General features: G+C 31.6%; 4 protein-coding genes across 14 annotated transcripts in view; 3 read left to right on the top strand and 1 right to left on the bottom strand.

Moving 5' to 3' along the window:
* Positions 1-18,791, bottom strand: part of LOC105284583 (RNA-binding protein Musashi homolog Rbp6) — a 589,200-nt gene that overhangs the window by 305,947 nt on the left and 264,462 nt on the right. The window lies entirely within an intron of this gene.
* On the top strand, positions 996-9,806 carry LOC105284588. Of its 2 annotated transcripts, XR_003406701.1 has the most exons (20): positions 996-2,439; positions 2,666-2,824; positions 2,947-3,212; positions 3,484-3,679; positions 3,784-4,122; positions 4,303-4,455; positions 4,588-4,743; positions 4,850-5,011; positions 5,098-5,219; positions 5,570-5,768; positions 5,913-5,977; positions 6,067-6,265; positions 6,358-6,479; positions 6,683-6,875; positions 7,280-7,582; positions 7,660-7,907; positions 8,030-8,105; positions 8,343-8,896; positions 9,019-9,277; positions 9,479-9,806. XR_003406701.1 is itself a non-coding variant. In XM_011348240.3 (19 exons), exons 1-19 carry the CDS (start codon positions 2,238-2,240, stop codon positions 9,115-9,117), a joined length of 3,813 nt encoding a protein of 1,270 aa, XP_011346542.1. In that variant the 5' UTR covers positions 996-2,237; the 3' UTR covers positions 9,118-9,806. The 2 variants fall into 2 exon arrangements, 1 of the variants encoding a protein (XP_011346542.1); XM_011348240.3 differs by having other exon boundaries at positions 9,019-9,806.
* Positions 9,882-12,337, top strand: LOC113562175. Its single transcript, XM_026970611.1, has 2 exons — positions 9,882-11,677; positions 11,835-12,337. The coding sequence occupies exons 1-2, from the start codon at positions 11,482-11,484 to the stop codon at positions 12,002-12,004; spliced, it is 366 nt and encodes a 121-aa protein (XP_026826412.1). The 5' UTR covers positions 9,882-11,481; the 3' UTR covers positions 12,005-12,337.
* LOC105284590 lies at positions 12,488-18,780 on the top strand. The gene is made up of 16 exons (XM_026970597.1): positions 12,488-13,354; positions 13,502-13,639; positions 13,762-13,917; positions 14,008-14,181; positions 14,345-14,466; positions 14,795-14,987; positions 15,149-15,216; positions 15,321-15,510; positions 15,610-15,728; positions 15,875-16,064; positions 16,209-16,514; positions 16,606-16,850; positions 16,980-17,064; positions 17,380-17,948; positions 18,081-18,343; positions 18,506-18,780. Exons 1-16 carry the CDS (start codon positions 12,997-12,999, stop codon positions 18,603-18,605), a joined length of 3,276 nt encoding a protein of 1,091 aa, XP_026826398.1. The 5' UTR covers positions 12,488-12,996; the 3' UTR covers positions 18,606-18,780.

Raw genomic sequence — 18,791 nt, 5'->3', positions numbered from 1 at the left:
ATGAACCTGGTAATTTCACTGTTACAATTCATAAGTATAGCGTTGTGGATCTGCAATGGCGTCATCCTTGGAAAACGGGTAATTGTCTGGAATATTTTCATATTCGGATATACCTCATTTCTACAAATCTCGTGGAGGAAAATGGAGTTTTGGAAAATCATGATTCACCAAACGATATCAAAGTTTGGGTGATAAATTATAGCCGCAATTATACGAAACAGTTAAATTTGCTTCCTTCAACACAATATCTTGCCTCTATCCAAGCTGTAACATATTCAGACAGAAAAAGCAAAGTAGTATACAAACTGTTTGAAACGCCTTCTACCTTAACGTTCTCTGGTCAACTAAAATACAAACTGTACGAGACTCCTCCCAGTATCTCAGTGCATATACCATCTGTTTTGCACAATACCAAGAACAGCACGATACATATTGTAGTGAAAGGACCTCAAGATTTCAAAATCTGCGACGGATATTCCAAAGTGCCTAAAAATCTACAAGCGCAAATAGGCGTAAACATGAACGATGTTGCTTGGATAGCTGCTGCGTTCCCGGTATGTTATAACTTTTTGGCGATGTTGGACTCGTGAAAAGTCTAAAGAAAACATGAATCGTGACATCATACTTTATTTAAATTTAAATATTTCCATGATAATTCTGTATCAAATACTTATGATCTTGCATACATATATGCGATATAATTGCATCACATTGAACAGATTTGGAACTAATCTTTTATGGTTGTTTTTATGACAGACTGACAAGATCGCAGGTAAATCATTCGTGGTCGGCGACGGTGAATTTTATGGCAATGCCAATAACTGCCCACTGGAATTTAAACTATTATATGAGATAACAGTTATCGTAACAGAGCGTAATAAAAATTTATTTAAAAAACCAATTATGCTCAAAATATCAATTTCCATCGATAAGATTGCATCAGCGCATTATGAAAAATGGCTCGTACCTGTGGTAATAATCGTTGGAATAGCTACAGCTTTCTATTTCTACCGAAGGTAATATCTGCTTTATTTTAGTTTATTTTAGACATTAAGCTTATTATTCACTAAACATATCTGCTAATGTTGTTCGCCAACAGTTTTGTTTTAAGTAAATACATTAGCGGGAAAGCTTGAATTAAATAAAATTATAACTAGGTGTAGATCGTGCTGTAATTCGGAATTTAACTTTGGCAAAAGAAAACGAATGGTGATTAGGCAGAGAGTGAATAGACGGAGAATGCCGACAAATGAGATACCCATGTCTGAACAGACAGTATACGAGGAAATACAAGTTATCGGATAAATACGTGACATCAAATATGGAGCAAAACGTCTCGATTTGTTTAAGCAATAGCTATCGCGCTATTATTTCTAAAGTGCATTAAGTGCACAGAAGATAATTTAAGAGACAAGATCATTTAGGAGACAAGATCATTTAATGTTTCCATTTTTAATTTCTACTTTCAAAATATAACGTAAACTAACAATAAGATACGGAAATATACTTAGCTGTATTTACAACAATGTATAATTTGTTTTAACAATATAGCATAATACTAAATAAATAATTATCGTGTAAAATTAATTACTAAATTAATTACTAAATAACTAATAAATTGTAATTAGTTATTAGTAGTAATTAATATATTATTTAGTTCATCGTCAAGCTTTTTTCCATAGAATAGTGTCGGATATAACATATGATTTATTGAAAACAAAATATGTAATAAGGCATTTGCAGTGTATTAATATAAAAATTGATATGTACATACTGTGTGTTTGGAGAACTTTATCATTTCCTGATGTGTCACTTGCGTTTAGCGGATAAGAAATCTGTTATCGCGGATAGAAATATCCTTTAAGGAAAAGCGTTTCCTCTCTATCAAGATGTCAACCAATACTACTTCAGTAATCTGAACAGTATGAGTCGAAAACACGGTGCAAACGGTTTCCGTAAAATTTCGCTTCTATCCTTATTTTATTTGAATCCAATTATCACGATTAAAATGCAAGTTATTCATTAAAGGACGCAAAAGTGTTGCAATTAAATTAGATTAAATACGCGATATGTAGTATCACATATGTCACGCAATAAACTGATATAGACATACATCGAAGTGATGATAAAACAAAAAACTTAATTAGGTGCTACATTTATTCTGCCAAGTTTTGCTTCGTTCATTTTGTTTCTGAAAATCGTTAATTTGTTCAGTGGGACGTATATATTTAATAAAAATGCGAAGAGCTGTGATGGATATGTTAATGTTCCTTCTCTTCGCAAGTCAGGTACTTCATGTTTTCGGAAAAGTGATTGTAATACGCAAACTGAATAAAGCAAATGAAATGAAACTGGCATGTCTCTCAGAAGACGATGGCGGCGCTCTTGTGTGGAACGATCTAATATCGAAAGAATCAATCAAAATATCAAACAAAATGCGTAAGTTTTTAGAATCGAATAAGCATTTTTACAACACGATAAAGCACAACGCAAATTTTTCTGCAAGAGTTTCTTTTTGCCACTTTTACATATGTATAAAAGTTGTTAATTATTACGAAAGTTTACTCCCTTTCAATGGATTTCCATCAAATGAAACATTCATAAAATATTCAAATTTAATATTATTCACGCGATGTATTTCTCATAGACACACGAATTATTTCAGAATTTAGTAACGTGGATGATGTTGCGAAAAATAAAAAGAAGATAGATTGCAAGATGAACAAAATCGACGATTGCTGGAAATCGTGGACTACAGAAAAATGGAATCTTACTGATTCCCTTAAAACGCCTTTGGGTCCGGTATTTGATCAACGCTGGGAAGGTAAAAGAATCGTTGCAATAAAAAGAATTGCGGTATATATAAAATGCGTTATGATGCAGATTAAACATATCTTTAAGACCGCATAGTTTCAAAATTAAAAGGAATGCACTCAACATTTTCAGAATTCACAGAACATGGGATTTTTGATCGCTTAAATCATCCTATAGAACTAAGAAACACTACAGCGTTTTCCATTTCGGTTCGTGCAGCCGCTAGGGTGACCATAACTCTTTGCAACGGCTCTAAATATAAACAAAATTCTTGTTATTCGATCATAATAGGTAATTACGGCAATACAAAGTCCGTCATACAAAAATGTTCAAAAGGCATACCCATGGAATGGCAGGAATCTGATGAGGAATGCAGACAATTTAAAGTTTCCTTCAGTGTAAGGCACAATATATTATACTTTTTATTTGAATTTATATCTGAATCTTAAAGTCACTTTCTTCTTTTACGTGTATAATTGGAGAGATTCAAAGTCACAGAAAAAAATTAAGAAACTTACAACTTACAAATATGTCATTATTTATTACATTCTCGTAGAATGGCGACATTGTAAGAATCATATTTAAAACTCCGAAGCTTCAGCCAGCTAAATTCGCATGAATTGACACACCTTGATATTGTACTTAAAAAATAATTGATGATTAATACAGCACAAACCATTATCTGCAACTGAATGGCGAACTTTCCTCATTACGTGGGACTCCGTAGCTCGGAATATATCCGTTTTTGATGCTGCCAGTAATACTGTCTTTATGAAATATCAAGATAACGAACAATCAAATAGTTCAAAAAACTACCACATGTTTATAGCCAGCATCAATTCTATGTTCTACCGATTTCACATATGTAAGTATACAAATTATTCAAATATCTCTATCGATGCAGATAATATTTTGAATAGAGTAAAAAATAATTGAAAGAAATATCACTCGCATGCCTATGTTTTTCAGATACTTTTCTGCACACGACCGTTGAGAATGCAATTTTAAGGAGTCCGATCTTTCAGTTCAATAATAAAATGATATGTATACAACTGTTAGCTGGCCTTTGTGCAGAATGCGACATAAACATAACGCTATATGATGCCACACACAATATTGAGTTGAAACAATTCACGGTAAAAGGCTCCTCAAAGGCTACAGCACACGGTTTACCTACATGGCAATTCGTCACGATTGAACATTTAACTGATCGTAATAGTGCGATAATGGAAGTAAGACCTATACTTAATTCAAACAGTCCTAATCCATTATGGGCGATAGCGAATGTTCGACAATGTCCCAGATATGGTATAAATCAATTCTTTTTTAATTTCATGTCATATATATATATATATATATATAACATATATATACACATATATATATATATATATATATGTTATTATCATTTATTCTGCATATCGAGACATCACTTTAAAGATTTCTTTCGGTAAATGAATCTTCTTAACGTCTTGCTCATTTTTTCAGAATCATTTAGAAAAGGTGTTTTGTCTATCTCTGTTAATCCGTATGTTTTTACATACGTACATACATCGTCAAATTTGACATGTCAAAAATTATTTTACGATGAGCATACCGTCGTGAGTAGTTTGTCGGATGTCAAATCGAATATGAACTTAGGTAATTACTGAAAATTGTCGTCTATACAATATTCCCTTACGACTGAAATTAGTAATGTTGCATTTCTACTTGTAAAATCTGACAACGCATGTTAGGCAAGTTATTTTGAAATAAGTATTGTACTTTTTTCAGATGATACTGAGTGTCCTGAAGGCAAATTTGGACCAAGATGTTCGGTTTCTTGCGATCTTGTATCAAACGCTGGTAATGATTGCAAAGACTCTGCAATCTGTTATCAAAATGGTTGCACCTGTTTTCCTGGTTTCATGGGACGTTACTGTTCTAGACGTAAATAATTTACAATACATTATAATATATCCGATTAATGATATTTTAGTTTTATTCAATTGATATTCGTGCATAATTAATAAACATATAAATTACAAACTTCTAGCTTGTCAAGGAAATATGTACGGACAAAATTGTAACAAAACTTGCGATTCGTGCATGGTCAGGAAAGAATCAACATCTCTATGTAATAAAGTAACTGGAGTATGTAATTATGGATGCAATAACCATCCAAACAAACTTTATATACCACCTATGTGTCAAATGAGTAAGATTTCTTTCTTTTCACACTTATTAAACAAATATGTATATGTTTTTATTTAATAGAATTGTTTAATATTTTAATTTTCAAAGGTATAACCAAGCCGGGCGCACCTCTAGTTAACTTTATAAATACCGTAAATATCCAAGTGAAACTTCTTATCACATGGAAGGAGGAGTATGATGGACCACTCTTTTATTCCTTCATCATTCAAGTAAATAATATTGGATAAAATGATATCATTTAAAAGATATTTAATCAAACATCTATAAATTAATAGAAACTTTTTCTAGAAACTCTAATATTCCAGTAAAACATATCTCATATCGTCTTTGCTGATTTACTCTATATATATATGTATATAATATATAATATAAATATTCTCGTGGCGCCTAATGCGCGTTTTTTGACTTATAAGTTTTTTGTACATATGCCTTCTTCAAAGAACATTGAGAATTGCTTTTTAATTGGTTTGATAATTAAATGCAATTTGTGTGATCGATATAAAATATTATATTCATTCGCATTTAAGAAGAAAAGTGTTAAATAATACATCTTTTACAGACCACAAATAATATTAATATTAATGGAATACGCTGGAAGCCAGTATTTCAAAATGTAACAGAGCTGACGGGAGTTTTTACAAATTTAAAATCTAATGTTATTTATTACATTATATGCATATTACGTGCTTGTAACCAAGATGGCAAGTTATGTAATGACATATCGAGCGAACGACACATCGTAGAAATAAATTGCAATCGTAAGACAAAACTTTTTTAACATATGCAAAACGTCTTAATTCAAGTTATTACTCTTGATAAAGTGATTTTTATCAGCGTTCATAAATTTCATATTCGCATCACTTTATATAATTTTCAGTAATCATCATTTTCTAATTGTTTAGAGTCTAATTTCTTCTTGATACCCGAAGAACATAGCTTGTCGATTAATTGGAAAAACGAACTAAACGTATGTAAATATTTTATTGTATACAGATGTATTTAAATATTCCTCGAAAAAATAACTAACTGTGTTTTATGTGCTACTTTATATTTTAGCAGCAACTATATTCGTGTGTAGCGAATCGATACATGTTGATAGTACAACAGGCAAATACGAGCGAAGAAATCTTAAATACATCAATTGACAAACTTCCATACAAAGTATCTTCATTACCATCATACACTTTATTTAATGTAATTATACTTCAGAAAAATAAGAAAATATTTTCTAAACAAATTCGTACACTCAAAGAAGGTAAGTTTGATTATATCTTTAAACGATATATATCGAACAATTCACTTGCATGTGAGTATATCTTTTTGTGCTTTTTATGAATTTACGCACAGCTCCATTGAAAATTTCAAATCTTCGAAGCTTGAACGTATCTGACACTAATGTCACTTTGAGCTGGATGGCTCCAAAACAACTAAATGAAGAAAAAATAATGGAGTATGAAGTAACATTGCAGGTAATGCATATAAGTCGAAAATTATGAATTATAAATTATCAATTATCAATTATTAGTTATTTTATATTTTATTTAATATTAAAAATGTGGCATTCTTCGTCTCTTGAAATATAATACAAACTGCAAAACTTGACAAAATAATACATATGTTAAATCACAATGACCGATATAATATATAAATAGATGCTTTTTGTTATTTCCAGGTTAAAAAATACTATGGTTGTACCGATTCTAAACCTCTTTTAAATAATCCCAACACTACATACTTGACAAACGACACAACCATTACAATCCAGAATTTACATCCATATGCACTGTACAATGCAGAAGTTGTTGTTTATAATTCACAATATAATAGCGAGCCCGAAGAAACAACCTTTGAAACAAAAGTATCTGGTATATGCACATTTTACCATTGTTTCCCGTAATTGTCATTAATACTGCGAATGGAATATGATAACGTGATGGATTTAATTAATCAATATGTATAAACTGCTAATGAGCTCAGATAACACAATTGCACGTAACCGATTCTAGTATAAAAGAACATAGGGAATTAGTTTAAAGGAAAGTCATTATTAGTAATTAATTAATAAAACGAGACAACTTCAAAATTTTTAATTCTAATATATCGTTCTCTGTATTAATTTACTTAACGGCACGTTTTAAACTAATAATATTATGCTACACATATCTTACAGCTTATTTTATTTTACATAAAAAGTTAATGACACATGCGTATTCAATCAATTTATTCAAGTCTTTCACAATAAATAAATGTGGCCAATAATTTTATATAGCTATAGCAACGGAAGTATACAGCAATATAAACGTGCAAGGTTGGAATATGACGTGGGAACCACCTGAAGACTGCAGGACGATTACGGGACCATTATATTCAAGGATACAAATATACGGAATAAGTGATGATGTTAAAGATGTTAATATGATGAAACAAACAGCTTACTATCACTTGTCTTTAAAGGAAATTCAGTTAGACGGTGCTGAACGATACATGGCAAAACTGTACGTGATAAGACGTGCGACAGGCTTAGAAAATCATTTCGCTTATCAAACATATGAGTTTGAAACTCCATCTAAAGGTAAAAATTAGTATCATAAATTATTTACATTGCTTAATAATTTTTCTCTCGAACATAATGACATAATGGAACGACAGCTCCGCCTAAGGTAATCAATCTGGAAGTCTATGAAATTGACAGTCGTCAAAATCCTACTATTGTATATTTGAGATGGCAACGTCCACGTCCACCTCTCAACGGGATATTGCATGCTTATCGCATCCGATTATGTGAAAGAAATGAATGCACTAATAATACAGTTGAATCAAATGCTGTCTGTAACTTATGGGACAATTATATTTGTGGATCTATTCAGAGATATTCAAAGAAACAGCAGATGCTTGAAGTAAGAAAATGACATTTGCAATATAATTAAACAAACGCGGATAATCCACGTGATGTAATAGAAATTGAAAAATAAATATACATATATAAAAAATTTACATAATAAATAAATATATGTTACAGGTTGTGGCGAGCAATGTTAATGTTTCTAAACCAGGCATTCCGTTTGTAGTGTCTATGATAAATCTTGATAACGCAGGTATGACGTTAATTTTGAAATCCTTATAAAGATTAACCGCATTAGATTTTAGTTATTGATAAGAAATCACTATATATTAATATTCTCTCATATGTTTATATATTTTGTATTTATTGTAAAATTTACATTAGATTATGTAATAATTTTTTCAGAACTTTCTAATTTTTCTATAATAAATTGTAAATTATAATAAGTCTGCTGTGATTTGATATAAATCCCAAGCATATTATGTTTCAGCTCCAGACCAACCTGATAATTTCACCATTACAACGCTCAATAATAGCGTAGTGGATCTACAGTGGTGTCATCCTTGGAAAACGGGCAGTCCTCTGGAGTATTTTCGTATTCAGATGAACCCGATTTCAACAAATCTGCAAACGCTTTCGGAAAATGATAAATTTCCGAAAAATCACAGTTTGCCAATTAAAATCGAATTCATGGTGTCCAATTATACACGTAATTACCACGAACGATTATACCTGCTTCCTTCAACGCAGTACCTCGTCTCCATTCAAGCTGTAACGTATAACAACAGAACTAGCAAAATAATGTACAAGAACTTCGAAACACCTTCTACTTTAAAGTTCAATGGTCATCTAAAATACATGCTATCTGATTCGATGATTTCACTGGATATACCGCCTGTTTTGAACAATACGAAGAACAGCATGATACACGTCATAGTAAAAGGGCCTAAACCCTGCGAGGAATATTTAAAAGTACCTAAAAATTTACAAGCGCAAGCAGGAGTGCAGGTGGATGATGACGCTTGGCAAGCCGCTGAGCTTCCGGTATGCATATAATAAGTGTAATGCTGTATACATAGGCATATATTACAATATGTAATTGAATCTCTTAATATAGCTGTGAGACTAATTGTAAATATCCTTGCTTTCAATTGTGTGTGTGACAGACTCAAAAGCTCGCTGGCAAACCGTTCATAATTGGTAACAATCAATTTTATGGCAAAGCCAAGAACTGCCCACACAACCTAAGGAATTGTATGAAATAATAGTTCTCGTCGTTGAGCGTAACCAAAATTTGTCTAGCAAAGCCATACTCAAAATATCGTTTCGCAACAATGATGTTTCATCGACGCATCACGAAAAGTGGATTATACCCATACTGTTAATCATCATCGGGGCAGCCATAGCTTTTTATTTCTACCGAAGGTAACATCTCTTTTATCCTAATCTATTTTGAAAAATGGAAACTACTATTTATTAAGTACGTCTGTCTTTGACAGAATGACAGTGTTTTATAAAAACACCAAGCAGGAAGTTTTAATCAAATAAGATTAATTACGACAATTTTTTAAAATCGTTTAAGAATAATTACGAATTGCATTACAACCAGAAATTTTATTTTGGCAGGAAAAAGCAAGGAGAAGCTAAACAAAAGATATTGCAAAATGAGACAACTTTGTCTCAAGACGTAACATACAAAGCACAGGATGAAGCCCATGATATTAAATTAGAAGCAAAATCTTCCGATCCTAGTCAGCAGTAATGACTGTGGATGGCTACTCTAAAAGCTGCACCCTGCTATCGAAAATGATGAGAAGATAAATCTTTGATTGAGTTTTTAATTCTTAACTTTAAAATGTCATACAAATTATAGTATCAAAATAATACATTTACAATAAGATCGCATAATACTAAGAAAATTAATATAAATAACTATTTAGCATTATAGCACTTAATATTTTATTTAATCTACAAGTATTTTTCCATTAAATGTTTTGAGTAGAATATATTTTAATTTAAATATACTTTAATTTGAATATACTTTAAATGAATAAATGTAATTTGAATCTAAAATAACAGAAAACATATATTTTTTAATTCTATTACGATCGTATCTCATTGAAATTAGAATCGTTAAGCATAATTATGCTTAACAATGCGATAATTATAATTGTGGCAATTTTCTATGCAAATATCATGTTATTTATTACGGAAAATTTTCTTGCTTGCCTGATAATTTTTATCTTGTAAAATTTGTGAAATATAATTTGTAATAAATATATAATATATCATGCAGTCAAATTTTGATTGCACCCTACAGTGAACTGAACATGCAACAGCAACAGCAGTCTGATTTTGAGATAATGTGCTGCATTTCCGAGAAATGCTTCAAAGTAAGTTTTCGTTTGAGGAAACTTTCGGACTTCAGTTACGCACGGCTGGACAATGTTATTTCATGTTGCATAAGTCTTGTTTTTCAAGATATCACTTATTGTTATGAAAAGTAATGCAATCCACCTTATATTCCTTGAAGAAGTTTCACAAATCTTTATTAAGTAAATTCAAGAGATACTTATGATAAGAGGATCTTATGACATACGTGCATATAAATGGTAAGTTTAATTCACAAAAACATTTCAGCTCGAAAGACTAGTGTTTCACTGAGTGCGAAGAAAAAAATGTGTATGTGAAACGGTAATGCTTCAATATTAGAATAGCTAATTTAATTTCACGACTCGCAACTAAGCCGAAGAAATGAGTTCGGAATGTCTTTCAAAACGTGCAGATTGCGCAGGGATTAAACCAGTTCCTTAGTGCCCATTAATACGTCCATAAAAATTACCTTTCTGTGTAAAAGAAAGGTAATTTTTTTCTCCTCTTAACTTTTTCTTCCTCTCTTTTTTCTATCATATTTGCTATTTATTATAACAAATTTTGGATAATACTAGGAAGACAAAATTTTACGTAGCAAGAAATGCGGAAGGCTTAAGAAATCCGTTTTCGTTTATCAAGAATATGTATGTAAAACTTCTCCAGAAGATAAATATTAATATCATATGTTACTGTTGAAATTTCTTTTCTACACCTATAATGATGAAAACGATATTTAATTATAAACGATAGTTTCGCCTAGAGTAACCAAGTCGGGAGTTTACGAAACTGATAATCGTCAAAATTTGATGTAGAAATAGTCTCAGTAGAACCACCTCCTGAAGCGTCACATATAGCGGATGTGGAATCCGTTATCGCGGATTTAAATTTCCTTGGAGGAAGTGCAGTTCCCTTGTATCTCAGTTAGCCAACCGATATCATTTCAGTAATTCAAACAGTACGAGACAGAAATACACTATATACGGTTAACATCTATTTCTATTCTTCCGCTTCAATCTCATCGTTAAAATCTTTCTTTCAAATAAAAAAGCAATGTTCACAAGTGTTTTATTTGAACTAAATTAAATGCGCGATACGCACGATGGCTTTTTTTCACGCAATGATTTGACGTACAAATTGTGAAGCGACACTACTGAATGAAACAAGCTAATTAGTTGTAACATTTATTTCTATGCGTTTTGTTTCGTCTGCATCGTTCCTGACGATCGTTAATTTTGTCAGTGGGACGTAATTGTTTAATGACAATGGTGGACATGTTAATATTCTTTCTCTTGGCAAGTCAGGCAATTAATACTTTTGGAAAAACGATTGTACTACGCGAAGAGAACAACGCAAGAGAAAGAAAACTAACGTGCTTCTCAGAAGATGATGGTAGTGCTCTTGTGTGGAACGATGTAATCTCGGAAGAATCATTAAAAAAATCACGCCTAATACGTAAGTATAAAAATAAAAGTAAGCATTTTCACGCTATTTTAAGCTTTGCACGATAGGAAGAAACACTATACAAGTTTCTTTACAAGAGCTTTTTTCATCAAACATACAGTAGAATTGCCGAAATCGTACCACTAAGATATTTTATATTCTATTCCAGGATTTTACAATGTGGATCAAATTAAGCCAGATAAAAACAAAATAGATTGCAAAATGAAGAAAAGCGATGAGTGCTTAAAATCATGGATTACAAAACAATGGAACTTTACAGAGTCTTTCATAACACCTTTAGGTCCGGTATTTGATAAACGATGGGAAGGTAAAAGCTGATATAAAAAAGGATTGTAATATATAAAATGCACTACGACGCAGATTAAATATATCTTTAAGATCAAACGATCTCAGAAGTGTATACAAAATTTTTAGAATTCACGCAACATGGACTTTTTGATCGCCATGCTCATTTTGTAACGCTGAAAAATACTACAGCGTTCTCATTTTCGATACGTAACAAATTGAAGGAGATAAATGTAATAATTTGCAACAGTCCTAATATTTCTCGACAAGGTCTTTGCTATTTGATCACAATGGGTTCTTCGAATAATTCAATGTCCACCATACGAAAGTGCCCAGCAGGCATTTCACTTATTAGTCAAGAAAAAATTAATAAAGAATGCAATAAAATAAAAGGTTCTTTTAAGGTAAAATATAATAGCTCACATTTTTATTTTATGCATATCTTGAGATATTTTTCTTTTGTACATGCATAATCTATCACATAATAAAAGTTAATAAATTATTATTATATAAATAAATGTACAAATTAGATAAAAATAATTATAAATATAAATTAGATAAATAATTATAAAAATTATTATATAAATAAGTTGAATATCTATGATTTGTATCGTTATTCATCATCTTCTCCCAAATTTCCAAGTTTTAAATATTCTAAAAATTTAGATTTTCGGAAATCTGAAGTCGCGAGAATCATCTCTTATGATATTGTACTTAAAGATAAAAATAATTGATGATTAATACAGCATAGTCCATTGTCTTCAACTAAATGGAGAACTTTTTTGATTATGTGGAACTCTGTAACACGAAATATATCTGTTTACGATGCTGACAATAATGATATCTTTATAAAATACCGAGATGAGGAAAAATCGAATAGCACAAGCATATATTCCACGTTTATATACAGCAACGATTCTGCATTCATTCGACTTCACACATGTAAGTATGAAAGCACTTGAAAACTTTCTATCAATCGAGATATTTAGAACAAAGTAACAACTATAAATAAACATTTCTTAATTATGTTTTTACCTCTTGCAGATACTTTTCTGCACACGACCGTTGAAAACACAACTTTAACAAGTCCCATTTTTCAATTTGATAACGGAACAATATGTATACAACTATTAATTGGTCTTTGCGCTGAATGCGACATAAATATAGTGCTATTTAATGCCATACGCGACAAAGAGTTAAAAAAGTTGACAGTAAAAGGTTCTTTGAAGGCTGCGATACATGGTTTGCCTACATGGCAATTTGTCACAATCGAGCATTTAACCAAATATGATAACGCAATCATGGAGTTAACACCCAAACTTAATTCAAAAAGTTCTAATCCGTTGTGGGCGGTAGCAAATGTTCGTCAATGTCCCAAAACTGGTACCAATTCTATCAATTTCGTAATTTTATATCTGTTAATATGAATTATTTGCACTATTCTGCGTAAAATAATTTTATATAATTTTTGCAATTTCATTGGGTAGATAAATTCTTTGTATATCTGACTTTTAAGGACCTTCCTTTCAGGATCATTGAGAAAGAGTATTATGCTTTCTAAGCACAATTTGACCCGTGTATGGCCAAATGTGACATGCCAAAAATTATTTTATGATAATCGTATCGTCGTGAGTAGTATATGGGATGCCAAACTAAATATGAAATTGGGTAATTACTAAAAATATTTCTCTGCAACATTGTGATTAGAATTCGTAATGTCGCTACGTTCGTAAACCATTTAAAACAGCTTGATAGAAAAATTATTTTGCAATACAAAATATTTCTTTCAGATGATGCAGAGTGTCCTGAAGGACGAATAGGGCCAAGATGTCTAGAGTTTTGCAAACGTGACGATGAGGGTAATCATGTATGCAAAGCAAGTGCAATTTGTTTTAAGGATGGTTGCACCTGTCCCGCAGGTTACGTGGGAGCCCATTGTACTAAACGTAATAGCTGATAATATATTATCAAATCAACTATTATTTTTCAATTAAACAGTGTTTATTCATAATTAATATTTAAAATTGCATACGCAGCTTGTGAAAAAAATACATACGGACATGACTGCAAAAAGGCGTGTGGATCATGTATGACCAAACAAACCAAACAAGAACAATCAACATCTTTATGCAATATAGTAAATGGAACGTGTAATTACGGATGTAATATCAATCCAGAAAAACTTTATATACCACCTTTGTGCCAAATGAGTAAGTTAGATAGTTTATAAACATAATAGAGTTTTTCTCGCTAGCCTTATCAAACAAATATGCATGTGTCATTATATATTATTTATATATTATTATATATTATTTATATATTTATACATTATATATTAGATACAAATATCTAATGTATCAATCGCTTTAAAAGGTATAAACAAGCCGCGAGTACCAATAATTTCCCTTCTAAGCGCTAGAAGCATATTGCTCAAACATCCTATGATATGGAAAGACAAATACGAAGGATCGCTCTCTTATTCTTTCAGAATTAGAGTAAGTAACATTTTATAAAACTATCTTGTTTAAAAATACCTACTCGATTATTTATGAAATAATGCTTCAGAAAGTTAAGCTCCAGTTAAGTTCCAGTTGTAACATCCTTCTCGCCGTTTTATTACATACAGATGATCTTGTAGAGTGAGATATGCATTCCTTAATTTATACAATCTTTTTATGTACACCTCTCAAAGTATACTATGAGAAATGTTTTCTTACATATTGATAGTTAAGTGATCTTGATGGATAAATACGACAAAAATGATATTCGCTGACATTTCAAAAGCAAAAGAAAGAAAACTAATTATATGAACACGTTTTACAGGGCAGAGACGGTATTAGTAATAATTACAATTGGAAGCCGATATTTCAGAATACGACAAATTTGCTAGAGTATTGTGGAAATTTAGATCCCGGTACCATTTATCACATTGCCTTCGCATTACGTTTCTGTCAACATAGCATGTTGTGTAACGTCACGGAAAGTGAATGGCAAACCACAGAGACAAATTGCAGGCGTAAGTTAAAATTAACGTGGTATTTAACGTGACCAAACTTTCGTAAATGAAGCTTTTACTATCAACAAAAAAGGCATCCCAGTTTATTTACCAGCATTCACGAACAAATTTACATCGTATTAGAATGTTTTACAATGATAATTTTACTTATAATTGTCTAGCATCTGATGGCTTCCTGCTGAAAATTGAAAAACTGCGTTTGACGATTAATACAAAGCCTAATGCAAGCGTACGTGAATATTTTGTTTTCCATATTTTGCATATAAATATATAAATGTAAATTATTCCTCAAAGAAAATGTAACTTATACTAATTTCCGTTATTCGATAACAGCAAGATTTATGTCCGCCAAATTGGTATAGACTGATAGTACAGAATACAAATACGGACAAAGAAATCTTAAATACGTCTCTTCACAAATTTCCATATGAAGTATCTTCTTTACCAATCACTACGATTACTGTCATTATATTGCACAAAAATCAGAAAATATTTTCCGAAACAATTAGTACAAGCGAGGAAGGTAAGCTTAATTCTATTCTTAAAGATACACAAAATGAGAACATTGTTTACATGCAAGCTCTGCTCATATCTTATAAGTACACTTTATGAATACCGGCAGTCCCATCTGAGATATCAAATATTAAAATCTTATCTGTATCCAATACGAACGTAATTCTGACGTGGACGGCCCCAAACCAACCACGTAACAAAATACTGCGGTATAGTATAATGTTACAGGTAAAGCCAATTTATTATATTCTATATTTTATTTAATTTTTAGTTAAAATCGATACAGTATTTCAACAATATCTATTATACTACTAAACTCTTTCCGTTCTAATGTAAAATTGGTTTCTTATGTAAATATTTTCTGTCAATTGCAGGTTCGAGAATACTTTGGTTGTGAAAACTCTTTCGCTTTGAATAATCCCAGCACTAAGCACTGGACAAACAGTACAAGAATTACAATTCAGAAATTACATCCATATACAAAGTATGGCGTAGAAATCGTAGCTTACAATTCAGGATATAGCAGCGCGCCTGCAAAAATAACGTTTGAGACAAAAACATCTGGTATATTACCATTATTTATCATAGTTGTCACTAATGCTGTATGTGACCTAATTTTATTATATGCAAATATAATAATGCATATGTATACATTCCAGTAAAGTCAATTCTTCAGAACAATTAATAACAATCAACGATTTTATATAGTTACAGTAACGGAAGTATTTAGTCGCATAAACGTGCAGGGATGGAATATGACATGGAAACCGCCTAAAGACTGCAAAACAATTATGGGACCATTAAATGCCAGGATAGAAATACGCGGAATTAGTGACGTAGTTAAAGACTTTTACACAGTGAAAAATACGTCAAACTACTATTTATCCTTGAATGATATTCCATTATACGGTGCCGAACAATACGTAGCAAAACTTTATGTAATAAGATATGCGATAAAATATACGTCTATCCCTTCTATTTATCAAGCATATGGATTTGAAACTTCGCCTGGAGGTAAAAATTGGTATCATAAGTTATATACTACTATTATATATTATATATAGTATATTTCTTCTTTGCAACTACAATGTAATGGAAACGACAGTTCCACCCAGGGTAACCAAGTTGGAGGTTTACGAAATTGACAATCGTCAAAAGCCCCCTGTTGTTCACTTGAGATGGCAAAGTCCACTTCCACCTCTCAACGGAACATTGCGTACTTATCGCATCCGATCATGCAATGCAACCAAGTGTGCCAATACTGACGTTCAGTTAAACGCGATGTGCACCTTGTGGGACAATTACATTTGCGGATCTATTCAAACATATTACGATAATCAGACAATTGAAGTATGGAAATTCTCAATGTTTCTACAAAATGAATCTACGTGGTCTAATAGATAGAGAAACTAAATTTAAATAATATAATTTGCATAATATAATAGTAGTAGTATATAACAAATGTATTATATATTACAGGTTGTCGCGTATAACATGGGTGTTCCCGAACCAGGCGTTCCATTTGAAGTATCTAAGACAATGCTTGATAAGACAATGCTTGCAAGTATGACTTCACTTGAGATTACAAGTTAATCGCTTTACGACGATTAATTGCATTACAAATTTTTATGTATTTATTGCATTTTATTATATTTTGTAAAATCTTTTCTGCTGCATCAAACATATCCTTGTTACGAACATTTTATGTTACGTTACGTTATCCACAAGATGCTGATAAAATATCATCTCTACAGTCATTATTAAACTTACATTAGATGTAATCATTTTTTTCGGAACCTCTTCAATTTGTGCCATAAATTGTAAATTAAATTAATCATTGCTCTGTTTTAGTATGGATTATGAACAAATTATCTTTCAGTTCCAGACAAACCTAGCAATTTCAGCATTACAGTTCTTAACAATAGCGTCGTGGATCTACAATGGTATCACCCTTGGAAAACGGGTAACCATCTGAAGTATTTTTACATCCAGATATACTTGACTTCCACAAATTTCCAAAAGCTTTGCGAAGAAGATGATCTTTTGAAAACTCGCGGTTTGCCTACTACTGTCAAGCTTTCGGTGACGAATTATACGCGCTATTATAGCAAGCGGCTATACTTGTTTCCATCAACGCGATATATCGTCTCCATTCAAGCTGTGACATACGCGAACAAATTCAGCGAGACAATGTATAAGACATTTAAAACGCCTTCAACTTTAACATTCAATGGTCATCTAGAATATATGCTGTATGACTCCATTTACACAATCTCGTTGAATATACCACCTGTTCTGAACAATACACAGAACAGCATGATGCATATCATAGTGAAAGGACCCCAAGAGACCAAATCTTGCGAAACACACTCAAAAATACCAGAGGATCTACAAGCGTATGTAGGCATAGATGCGAACGATGTTGCTTGGCAAGCCGCTGAACTCCCGGTATGCATATAATTATTAATCACAATATGTTCGTGAAAAGTGTAAAAACAGGATAAACATAAATATCTAACTGAATGACTTTGTGTAACTATGAAACTAATTATCTTCGATGTCTGTTTGCAATTGTGACAGACTCTAGAGCTCGCAGGCAAACCATTCATAGTTGGCAACAATCTATCTTATGGCAATGCCAAGAACTGTCCATTGCGATCTAAGGAATTTTATGAAATAACGGTTATCATAACCGAACATAACCAAAATGTGCATAACAAGCCTAACATGCTTAAAATATCGATTTTTAATGCTACGGAGTCATCAACGGAACATAAAAAATGGCTCATATTTATAATATTAATTTTCGTTGTACCAGGTGCAGCTTTTTATTTCTACCAAAGGTACGTCTTTTATCTTATGTTATAGAAAATAAAGATTATTATTATTAATATTAATATAAGTCAACAGCATATGTGGTTTCAACAATAACATAAAACAAGAAAAACTTCAATTAAGTTTAAAATTAATCACAGATTATGCTGTAATCTTGAATTTGATTTTAGCAAAAAAAGACAGAAAACGCAGCAAACTGATACGATCTTGGCAGAATACGTAACATATGATGATGTACAAATGCCAGATCAAACTATATCCGTGATATAAAATTTAAAGCAAAACAGTTTGACTCTCATAAACAACAATTGTTCAACCACCCAGTGTAGAAGTGCAATAATTGTCATCGAAAATAACAAGATTTCTTGATCCTATTTTTAATTTCTGATCACAAAATATTGTATTAAATTGAATTACCAGAATAATATATATATAATGGTATTATAATAATATTAG

This window comes from Ooceraea biroi, chromosome 6, assembly GCF_003672135.1.
Source record: "Ooceraea biroi isolate clonal line C1 chromosome 6, Obir_v5.4, whole genome shotgun sequence".
NCBI lineage: Eukaryota > Metazoa > Arthropoda > Insecta > Hymenoptera > Formicidae > Ooceraea > Ooceraea biroi.
The sequence above is the reverse complement of the archived record's forward strand: the minus strand, read 5'-3'. Positions and strand labels throughout refer to the sequence as shown.